At 36.3% G+C, this 12,170-nt stretch overlaps 1 protein-coding gene across 3 annotated transcripts in view; it reads right to left on the bottom strand.

Moving 5' to 3' along the window:
- The window catches only part of Dym (dymeclin), a 337,787-nt gene that overhangs the window by 303,565 nt on the left and 22,052 nt on the right, over positions 1-12,170 (bottom strand). For all 3 annotated transcript variants that reach the window (XM_040273249.2, XM_005323076.5, XM_040273254.2), the window contains exon 2: positions 7,278-7,465. In XM_040273249.2, the coding sequence (XP_040129183.2) occupies positions 7,278-7,417 (140 nt within the window). In that variant the 5' untranslated portion in view covers positions 7,418-7,465. The remainder of the gene's footprint in view (positions 1-7,277; positions 7,466-12,170) is intronic.

Raw genomic sequence — 12,170 nt, 5'->3', positions numbered from 1 at the left:
TACATTATTTCAAAAAATTATGTAATATGATATAATACAAGTTTTGCAAAAAGAAGAAAAAGTTATAAATACACATCCATATACAGGATATGTGTATTTCTATAAAAGTAAGAATACATACCAAAATAACAACTGTGATGATCTTTATGTGATGGAAAAACATACTATTTTTCCTTCTGTTTCTGTGTTTACTGACTTCCCTTCAATGACAGATTATCTAAGTGGTTAGAAAATATTATTTTACTGGACTATCTACTATAAAGAATCTACCTACTTATATAACTAGGGATTATGACAAAGACTTGATTACAAGGAAATTCATTGTATTTTTCTGTATAATCAAGTGCACTAAGAAACAATGGAAAGATTGACATTAATTAAATAACTCATGGACATAAAGTAGACTACAACCGATTAAAATTATGTTGTAGGAAATGTGAGTTAAAGAAACAATGCATAGAATACGATGAACATTCAAAAATGAGAACTAAAAAGACATGCAACCGAAATGTTAACAATAGTTGTTCCTGATTATTATTTTTACCATTTTTGCCTTCCTTGTGTCTTTTTGCTTAAAAGTATCAAAAAATGAACATACACCACTACGGTATTCAGAAAAATGAGTTTTAAATGACTGTGCCAAATGCTGTCTTTTTGCCTTATATGAGCACCATCTAGTGTTCGATACATGTAATACAATTTCCATAATGCAATGAACGTTTCAGAACAGTTACATTTATTTTAAAAATACATTTAAACACAAAGAGAAATATTACTATACTCAGTGTCTGGCCTAATTTTTAAAACATATGAACAACTAGTTCAAGAGTCATATGACTTTAAATCATCAAAATAAAGAGATCATGAGAAAACTGATTAAATTTCTGCTATTTATATTCATTCCTCAAACATTTTTAACTCTCAAAACAGAGCCCTTGTTCTCCTTTTAAACTAATAGATATTTACTCCTTGAAATAAAAGGAAAGTCAGACATTTCATGTGCATCATGGTGTTTTATGTGGCAGGGATTATTTTTTTTCCATTTCACAGAAGCAGCAACAGCCTCAATGAGATTAAGTAGCTTGCCTGAGTTCACAGAGCTGGTAAGTGGTAGAACTGAGCTGCAAGACAAGGTCAGTCTGGCTCAAAAATCTATGTTCCCTTAATATGCTTCACTGTCTCCATTCTTCACATCTCACCCAAAATCACTGCACTTCTGAGGTGCTTCACCACTGAGCTACATCCCTAGCCCTTTTTAATTTTGAGATACTGTCTCATTAAGTTGTTTAGGGTCTCACTAAGTTGCTGATGATTGAACTCAACAATCTTCCTGCTTCAGCCTCCTGAGTCACTGAGATTTCAGACATGCACCACTGCACCCAGCTTCATTGCACCTTTTGACAAAATAATTCCACTTAAAATTACACAAGCTGTTGCCATATTGCTTAGCTCTGCTCTCAGATCTAGAACTTCAAGCTCATTAAGTATTAATGCTTAAATAAATATCAACTTAAACCAAAAGAACTCTTAAAATATATTGTTCTATATAATGTTTGTTGTTAGGTGGATACGTCGGTCTTTATAGGGATGTAAGATTTTCCATTTCCTATAACAGCAGAAAGTCAGACCTTCATCATATCATGGATACATTACTATAGATGCCTCAGATTTGGTTTCCCTGTCCTAGTTATTATTTCCTGCTCTTTCCAACCTATCATACATCCTACTTAAGAAGTAAGCTCCCTAAAACAATGCTTTCACCAAATCCACCCAACAAGAACTCACAATGGACTGTACTTCTAATCCTCGGCTTTCTAACAGGTATATCAAAAATAGTTAACAGGTAGATAGATTTTTATTTCTCAGGACAGTCTTCTGTGGTCAGAACTCCCATCCTTGAGAGCCTCTAGGCCTTTCTAGATCTGAGCAGCCTGGCCAGTTGCTTGAAACACCAGGAAAAATGTTAGGAAGCATTCTGAATGCTCCCTAAAATCTTCCCAATCTATTAATACTTACTTCTCATGCCCTCCCAAAACTGAGTGAGTTTATAGAAGTCATCTGGTCACATTTACTTCACAGTATAAGAAATCATTTCTACCTATTATATTTAAAGTTACTCACTGCATTATGTGTAATGACAAAACACTAAAATCTATCCAAGTGTCAAAAGTAAATGGCAAGGTTTGGTAGCGTATGCCTGTAATCCCAGCAGCTCTGGAGGCTGAGGCAGAAGGATTCCAAGTTCAAATTCAGCCTCAGCAACTTAGTGAGGCCCGAAGCAACCCAGCAAGACTCTGTCTTTAAATAAAATATAAATGGGCTGGGGATGTGGCTCAAGAGGTAGCGCGCTCTCTTAGCATGCGTGCGGCCCAGGTTCGATCCTCAGCACCACACACAAACAAAGATGTTGTATCTGCCGAAAACTAAAAATAAATAAATATTAAATAAAATATAAAAAAGGGCTGGGGATATGGCTCAGTGGTTAAGCACTGCTAGGTTCAATCCCCAGTACCAAAAAAAAAAGTTAAATTAATTTTGGTATACTCAGCAATTATGTACTATACCTCCATCAAGAAAAATGAGGAAGCAAACAGCAAACATACACAAGATTCTCTAAGATATATTCAATACAAAAAAAAACACAAAGTGAAGAAGCATGTATAATATACATGCTATTTTTGCCTAAAAATAAATATGTGCATATTTGCATGCATATGCATAAAATATCTTTACATTCAAGCAAACTGATAACATTGACTGCCTTTGGGGAAGAAAATCAGGCATGCAGGGGGATAAAGAATAACCTCAGTATCCTCTGGGTTTTGAACCACAAAAGGGGTGGGGGCAGAATCTTTTTCAAGCAAAAATAAATAAAATTCTAATTTTAAAATTCCATCTACAGCTCCTCATCTCTCACACCACTGCCAAAGCTGGGAGGACTCTAGCACTCAAAGCAAGCCCTGTGACCAACATTTTCCTTTGCAGGCCAGTATCCCACTGAGCCATACCTGCAGACTGAGCTATGTCCTGCCTCAATGACTTTGGCCACATACTTTTCAAATGCGTCTTAACTCTCTTGCTCTTGCTGGCTGTCTCTAAATCATCCACCCCTTCAGGGTTTTATGCACATCCCAATGCCTCCAAAATACCTTTTAGAATCCTGTAATCATGACCATCTCACCAAGGACCACATACCAACTAACTCTGTACTTTAGAACATGTATATCTGATCTCACGTGTCAACTGTTTTCTAAAGAAACAAAAACTTTGTAGTCAAGAAGTAATAACTTCTAACTACGCACATGCCTATAATCCCAACTACTCAGGAGGCTGAGACAGTAAGATTGAAAGTTGAAGGCCAGCCTGTGCAACTTAATGAGACTCTGAATTAAGACAGATTTTTTTAAAAAGAGTTGGGACTTAGCCAGGCACTTGCCTGGCATGCAGGAGAACCTCTGGGTTCAATCACCAGTACCATTAAAAAAAAAAAAAAAAAAAGTAATAATTTCTGCTGAAAGATAGAGTGGCTACCACAAGGTGAAACTATCAAATCAAAGAAAAACTTGATCCTGTCTTTCTGATAAAAATCCTTCAATGGTATACACCAAAATTAAAACAAAGTTGAAATGCCTTGGTATTCTTTATAAGAACCCTCAAATCTTCCAAACCATCTCCCCTCACTACTCCTCTTCACTTGTGAAAACATGGCATGTTCTTCCACTAGGCTTCCCTCCTTCATGCTGTTTCCTCTATCTGGATCAGTCTTCTGCTCCCAGCCCCCATTCCTCTGACTCAGGTCATCTTCGGCTGCCTTCAGAAAGGAATACTGAGGTAGCTGAGGGATAGGGACAGGAAGGAGATTTTTCATTAAATACCCTTTGGTATGTTCTGAGACTCAAACTATGGGAATAAATTACCTTTGAAAACATAAGTGGAATAAATAAATGTGTACCACTTCTTCCAGGAAAGTTGTGACCCAACCTGCTCATTCCAGCTTGGGTGAGGAGATACTCCTGCCATGTGCATGCTTCCCTGTACTTCCATAACGGCCCTAATCATATCTCACCACAGCCAACTGTTGACTTACAATTAAGATTATAAGCCCTTTGAGAACAAGTGTCTTCTATTTAGCTCAACATTATAGCTTGAAAAACAAACAAAATTGGGCCAGGGATGTGGCTCAAGCGGTAGTGCGCTCGCCTGGCATGCCTATGACCCGGGTTCGATCCTCAGCATCACATACCAACAAAGATGTTGTGTCCGCCGAGAACTAAAAAATAAATATTAAAAATTCTCTCTCTAAAAAAAAAAAAAAAGAAAAACAAATAACAGATGGATCAATACACATCGAAAGAGCACCTGGGTCCTTCAGTTTTCAATGACAAGCAGGACACCCATGAGTGCATTCACACAAACCATACCTTCACATGGGAATATTCAGATGCCTACAAACCGAACAAACAATAAGCACAGATTTGTTTCGCATTGTCGCTACTATTATAGAATTAAGAAACATAAAAATCAGTCATGTAAATAGCTTAAAAATATTTTATTAAGAAAAATAATTAGCATATTATATAAACTTTACTTGAATTATTCTTTTTTTTAAATATTTATTTCTTTTTAGTTATTGGTGGACACAACATCTTTGTTTGTATGTGGTGCTGAGGATCGAACCCAGGCTGCAGGCATGCCAGGCGAGCGCACTACCGCTTGAGCCACATCCCCAGCCCCTTGAATTATTCTTGATTTCAGGACTTTGCTTCACAAGTAATATTAGTAATGTGAAAAATTTTAAACTATTAAGGAATCTAAGTAGGAATTTGCAACCAGGCCTGGAAGTTTTAACAAAATCAGTTTATTCTGATGCTAAAAATGGTTATTAGTAAAGAACAATTAGATTAGTCCTGAAGGCCTTATCAGTGTTTCTAAAACTTGACAGATATTAATTTGTGGGTGCAAAAACAGGCTGTACTTGAAGATAGCATATATGGATACAAGGAATTCGAAGAGTAACCAAATCTCAGAAATATTGGATTCATAGTCTTGGCCTGCAGAGACTCATTTTAACCCTGAATAATTCATAACAAGGTAATCCTAGCCCCTAACTGTCAAGGGGGCACCTGCTACCTCAAAGCCTATTCAATCTCAAGGTTTGGTTCTCTTGTTTTAGTTACTAAGGATTGAACCCAGGTTGCTTATCCACTGAGCCACATCCCCAGAGCCTTTTTTTTTTTTAATTTTGAGACAGGGTCTTGCTGAATTGCTCATGGAGATACTTGTGCAACTCTGTGACTATGTTAAAAACAATGAATTACACACTTGAAATAATGGGTGGATCACATCTCAAAAAAGTTTTAGTTTTCTATTGCTGCTATAAAAGTTGCCACAAATAAAGTGGTGTAAAATATGCAAATTTATTATCTTACAGCTCATAAATTCGAAACAAGTCTCAGTGAGCTAAGATTAGGATGTCAGGCTCTAAGACAAAATCATTTTTCTTGAGCCCTTTAGCTCCTTGAGGCTGCTCACCTTTCTAGGCTCATGACCCTATTCCTCTAACTTCAAAACCAACCAGGACAGGCTAAGTCCTCCTCTAGTCACATCACATGACTCTGACTTGTTCTTATTCCCCTGCTCCCTCTTTCACTTTCAAGAATCCTTGTGATCACACTAGACTCACCTGGATAATCCAAATAATCTCCCTAATTAAGATCATCTGATTAGCAATTCCATTTGTTACCCTAATTCCTCTTTGCCACATTAACATAACATCACAGATCATGGGAACTAGGACATGGATATCTGGGGGCAGGGAACTATTCAGCCCCTTACCAGAAGGCTATTAAATATATATATATATATATATATATATATATATATATATATATATATATAAAATTTAAATGTACTTATTGAGAGGCTGGGGATATAGTTCAGCTGGTAGAATGCTTGCCTCACATGCACAAGGCCCTAGGTTCAATCCCAAGCACTGCCAAAAAAAAAAAAAAAAAAAAAATCTACTTATTGAATATATGGAAATGCAATATTCTAGTTACCCTACATTACATGTCAATTTTTATAATAAAGGGTTAAAGTTAACTACTGTTTTTCATCTACCAAATTTTCATTGATCCAATGTAAAAATTGCATTAAATTGACAAAGATGTGGAGAAACAGGCTCTTTTTTACATTGCTCATAGAAGCATAAACTGGTAAAACTTCCAAGAAGCACAGTGTGGCATAACTCCCAAAATTAGAAAGCAGCCACAGGCCACACACCTGTAATAATCCCAATGACTTGAGAGGCTGAGACAAAAAGTTGAAGGCCAGCATGGGCAACTTAATGAGATCCTCAGCAACTTAGTGAGATCCTGTCTCAAAATAAAAAATAAAAAAGGACTAGGGAGGTAGCTCAGTGGTAAAGTGCTCCTGGATTCAATTCCCAGGATGAAGAATAAAAAAATTATAGAAGCATACATACACTTTGACTCCACAATTTTACTTCAAGGAATTTATTCTAAAGACAGATTCCTATGAATGAGAAATGATATATTCAACATCATCTATTAAAACAAAAGACTGGAAACAGTCTAAATGTTATCAAATGGAAAATTGATTGAATATATTCTCCAGTTAATTTGTAGCCATTAAAAAGAAAAAGGTGCAGCTCAGTGGCAGAGCACTTGCCTAGCATGTGTGAGGCACTGGGTTCAATCCTCAGCACCTCATAAAAATAAAAAATGGCATGATGTCCATCTATAACTACAAAAGAAAATGGCAGTTTTGTGTTTTCTTACATATAAAATACATATTTTACTTAACTTTTGGAGAAAGGCAAGGAACAGAATAAGAATAGCATGTATATTATGCTATCCTTTGTATTTAAACAACATGGGATATATGCTTAAATAACCTTGTTCTGGGGCTGGGGTTGTGGCTCAGTGGTAGATCGCTTGCTTAGCATGTACGAGGCGCTGGGTTTGATCCTCAGCACCATAAAAATAAATATTTTTAAAAAATAACCTTGTACTAACTCTAAAAGAAACTACTAGTAGCAATCATTTCTGGAGAAAGGAGGTGGTGAAGTAAAAAAGGAGAGAAAAACGTATTTCCTACTGTTCATACCTTTTGGATTTTCTATTAGTATATATATGACAGAGAGAGCGACAGACACAGATCAAACAAACACTAAAACATACTTTCAAAACGTAGCATATCACACAGGTTAGTGTAGCCTTCTATATGAATTTTTCAATTTCCAGGCAATCTCTTACCTGCTAGTTGGTGCAGGGAAAGAAAAGGAGAGAAGCTGATTCCAGAATGGGTCATTCTCAGAGACAGATTCTGTGCCTGATAACTTTTTTAAGTACTCATTTTTAGGAAGATCACTAATCCTGCTGCTGTTTGATCCCATCTTCTAAAGTGGTAAGATAAATTTACACCTGCATTTCCACAGTACAACCTAGAAAAAATGGAGAAAAAATTCAAACTTGTTCAAAATAGTCATCATAACTTTTTCCACCTTTAACTTACATATAAAAAAACTATAAACTTACTAAAGGGAATTACATCTCTCCTTATTTGTAAGTATATTAGACATCAGATACAAAGTTACAAGGGGAGAGACAGCCAACACAAACATAAGAATCCAAATCTTTACTTGCACCTCAGATATCAGGATGGGACTACCTCTGCTCAAGAAAATGTCTCAAAGCAAATTTATATCTATGGTAACTTATTAACAAACATTCCGAAAATGAGGCTTATTTACAATTGAGACAATGGTGGTAAAGAAATACAGAGACTAGCCACTGGTGGTGCACACCTGTAATGCCAACTGCTCAGGAATCAAGCAGGAAGATCTCAAGTTTTAGGCCAGTCTGGGCAACATAGAGCGACCCTGTCTCAAAAAAGGGGGCTGGGAGGTAGAGGCAATTATAGAGACTGCAAGGCATGAATGTGCAAGGAGGAGAAAGTAGTTCAAGTAATTACCATGTTCTACTGACACATATTGTGGAGGCTGACCTGAATTACCTGCTTCTCCTGAAAGAACTCACAATTCTAAAGGAATTACATATAATTCTCATTCTGCTAAGTATACATACAGTATTTGTTGACATACTCCTTCACTAAACCTTGAATTTTTTTTTTGATGATAGCTCTTAATTCATCTTTCTATCCCCATTAACTAGACAAACATGTAATAGGCATTCCCTAAACAATATGTTGAAAAGAATAAGTGACTGAATAATTATACACAAGGCTCTACAGTATTTGTTGTGCCTGGTCATTAAGGAAAAAACTAATAGTTGAGTTCAAATATGAATTACTGTCTTCCTCAAATCACACTCAACATAGTTCTAGAACAAGCTTTATCACAATTTTCAGAATAAGTGTCACTGAATAATAAGATGGTGGTGAGATTAACAATAATTACACTATTTTCAAAATGAAAGAAAACTATGTGGACTCAGTGACAGAAAAAGTTCCATTCAGGTGAGAATTTTTATTAGTAACTGACTTTCTTACTCATGCCCCTCCTCATTCCATGAAGGCAAGGAAACCAAGGGCAGAATTTGGAAGGACGTCTTCTTGTATTCTCTACAGATCTGAACTAGCTGCTTATATGAGGGCATGAGGCTCCCCCAATGCACATGGGCAGATGGGTCTTAGAAACATGTAAGAAATACCAATCTGGCTCCTTGGCACCGGCCTCTGAACCCACAGTCCCTGTTTTCATCCTCCCCAGTCAATTCAGCCTCCATATCAAGCCAGCTAATTATAAGGTTTAACTTCTTACAATAGGTATTGTTAAGCCAAACTAGAAAATTCTATAAAGAACTATTACAGCCAGGTGCAGCGGTGCATTCCTATAATCCCAGCAACTTGAGAGGCTGAGGCAGGAGGATCCTGAGTTCAAAGCCAACCTCAGCAAAAGCAAAGTGCTCAGCAATTCAGTGAGACCCTGTCTCTAAATAAAATACAAAAATAGGGCTGGGAATGCGGTGCAGAGGCTAAGTACCCTGTGTTCAATCCCCAGTACCCCCCCAAAAAAAGAACTATTATAAAACGCATGAGTTCCTTGCCTTTTTACTATTAACTTTTATTTTGTTTGTTTATTTATTTATGTGGTGCTGGGTATGGAACTCAGTGCTTCAGGCATGCTAGGCAAGCACTAATAAAACACAACACCGGCCTTTTATACCCCATTCAAAATCACTTTACATATTTTAAGCTACTTTAAATTAAAATTAAAGTCTTACAATGGGATACAATACATTAGTAAAAATGAATGAATCAGAGAGCTAGTGTTGTAGCTCAGTGCCAGAGCACTTGCCTACCATGTGTGAGGCACCGAGTTTGATCCTCAGCACCTCATAAAAATAAATAAAAAAATAAAGGTACATCAACAACCAAAAAATATATTTTTAAATCTTCTGAAAAATGAGTGAATCAGAGCTAGAGTGATCAATATGAATACATCTTAAAAAATGTGTAAAAATGAAAAAAAAATTACAGAATAATGTACATGCTGTAGTTTCATTTGTAAGATTTTAAAACATGCAAACAATAGTGTGAATATATTCCTATCTAATACCAAGTATCAAAGCACACAGAAAAAACAAACACCAATTTCTAATGCTATCAGAAAGGTGAGGGGGCTTCAACTATATCCATAAGTAGTTTCTTAAAGGAAAAAGGGGGCTGGGGATAAAGCTTAGAGTGGAGCCCTTGACTAGTATTTGGAAGGCCCTGGAATTAATAACTGCAAGGGGATGGAGGGGACAGAAGGAAAAAGAGATTAAGTACAAATAGCAAACATTTACATTTGGTGAAAGAAACAGTATGTAGGTAAGTTTTTGTTATATTATTCTCTATTACCATTTGTTTCATATTAATTTTTTTCTGATAGTAGATATTGAACCCTGGGGTGCTTAACCACTGAGCCACATCCCCAGCCCTTTTTATTTTTCATTTTGAGACGGGGTCTTGCTAAGTTTCTCAGTGCCTTGGTAAGTTGCTGAGGCTGGCTTTGAACTCAACAACCCTCCTGCCTCAGTCTCCCAAGCTGCTGGGCTTACAGGCCTGAACCACTGCACCTGGCTCATATTATTAACTTTCAAAAAGAAAAGAATGGTTTTTCAACATCTCAGCAGCAATACTTGAAGCTAGATGACAGGAAAGCAATGCCTTTAAAATATTAAAAGGAAATAATTTATTAGAATTCTACAACTAGCCAAGCTACCAACCAATTCAGTATGCAAGTAGAATAAAGACTTTTTTGACATGTCAATAATCAAAACACAGTCCAGTGACCCATTCCCAGGAAGATATATGAGGAAATAAGGCAAGACAAGGAAAGACATGGAATTCAAGAAACAGGGATTCAACCTGAACCGGTGGTGAAGAGAAGTCACAGGACAAGAGCAGTACAGCAGGTCAGGCAAGAGTCAAAACAGCCCCAGGATCTCCAGGTAAATAAAAAGTAGGACTGAAGATCACTTGATGTGTCTGACTTTATTATGTGGATTGTTACAAGATGTCTGAGAGCACAGCAGTATTGAAAAAAATCACAAACAAAACACAATTAAATGATTTTTTAAAGACTACATGCTTTGGGGAAAATAAAAACTGTTCATGTGGCTCAGAGGCAGAGCACTTGCCTCACATGTATGAGGCACTGGGTTTGATCCCCATACTGAAAAAAAAAAAAAAAAATAGAGGTATCAGACACATTCAGAGCTGGGGATGTAGCCCGGTGGTAGAAAAACTGTCTAGCCTATGTAAGGCCCTGGGTTCAATCCCCAGCCCAGTCCCACCAAGAATAAATAAATAGAGTTCAACAAATGTCATAAAAAACAAAAAGGACTAGGGATGTAGTTCAGTGGTAAAAGTCTCCTAGGTTCAGTCCTCTGCGTGCGTGCGTGCGTGCGTGCGTGCGTGCGTGCGTGTGTGTGTGTAAAATACTATCATCTAAATATTAAAGATTTAACCCAAAATTGTAATGTACATATTGAGAAGATTCCAGAATAAAGAAGAGAGAGTGACAATTTAAGAGCTTTAAATTTTCATCTTCCATAACAGGTAGGGAGTCAATAGAAAATATGTAAATTACTAAATTTTTAAAAAACAACTGTGAAAGTACATTAGTTATAAGGAGATATAGAATAACAGCATCAGCTAATAGATTTGAAAGTGGCCACCTTTGGGGAAAAGGACTAGATAATGGGGAAGGTGGTATTGCAATTGTTTTTTTAATATTTATTTTTCAGTTGTAGGTTGACATAGTTCCTTAATTTATTTTTTTATGTGGTGCTGAGGATGGAATCCAGTGCCCCATGCATGCTAGGCAAGCATCTCTGAGCCACAACCCCAGGCCTGCAATTTATTATAAGTTCATCATATTGTTTGACAGCTTTTAAAACCACATCCATCTATAACTTTGATTAAAAAGTAAAGGGGGCTAGGGTTGTGTCTCAGCAGTAGAGCGCTCGCCTAGCATGTGTATTGACAACTACAACTAAAAATATGTATATTTTTTTTTAAAAAAAGTAAATACAAGGAAGAAGGAAAGACAGTGGAATGAAATGGACATCATTACCCCCAAGTTCATATATAAAGACATGAATGGTATGACTCTACTTTGTGCAAAACCAGAGACAGGAAAAATTGTGCTCTATATGTGTACTATAAAATGAAATGCATTTGCTGTCATAAATAACAAATTAGAATAAATAAATTAAAAAAGAAAAAAGTAAATATATTTTAAACTCCAACATTCCATATCCTATTCAAATTTAAATTTTTAATATACATGGAACATAGAATGTTACCATCATAACTAAAGTAATGATAACAAAAATGTGAATTATTCTTTACTGAGGCACATAATTAGCAAGCTTAAGAAAATCTATGTCTAATACAGTTTCATAACATATATATTAGGGCCAGGGATGTGGCTCAACTGTTAACGCGCTTGCCTGGCATACGAGGGGGCGCTGGGTTCGATCCTCAGCACCACATAAAAAATAAAACAAAATAAAATAAAGATGTTGTGTCCACTGAAAACTAAAAAATAAATATTAAAAAATTCATATAAATTAAAGCTGATATTTCCAAAATATAAATTCCAAATTTATTACATTGTATAAATTTACTAACAAGCA

The sequence above is a fragment of the Ictidomys tridecemlineatus genome, chromosome 13, assembly GCF_052094955.1.
Source record: "Ictidomys tridecemlineatus isolate mIctTri1 chromosome 13, mIctTri1.hap1, whole genome shotgun sequence".
In the NCBI taxonomy this organism is placed as follows: domain Eukaryota; kingdom Metazoa; phylum Chordata; class Mammalia; order Rodentia; family Sciuridae; genus Ictidomys; species Ictidomys tridecemlineatus.
The sequence above is the reverse complement of the archived record's forward strand: the minus strand, read 5'-3'. Positions and strand labels throughout refer to the sequence as shown.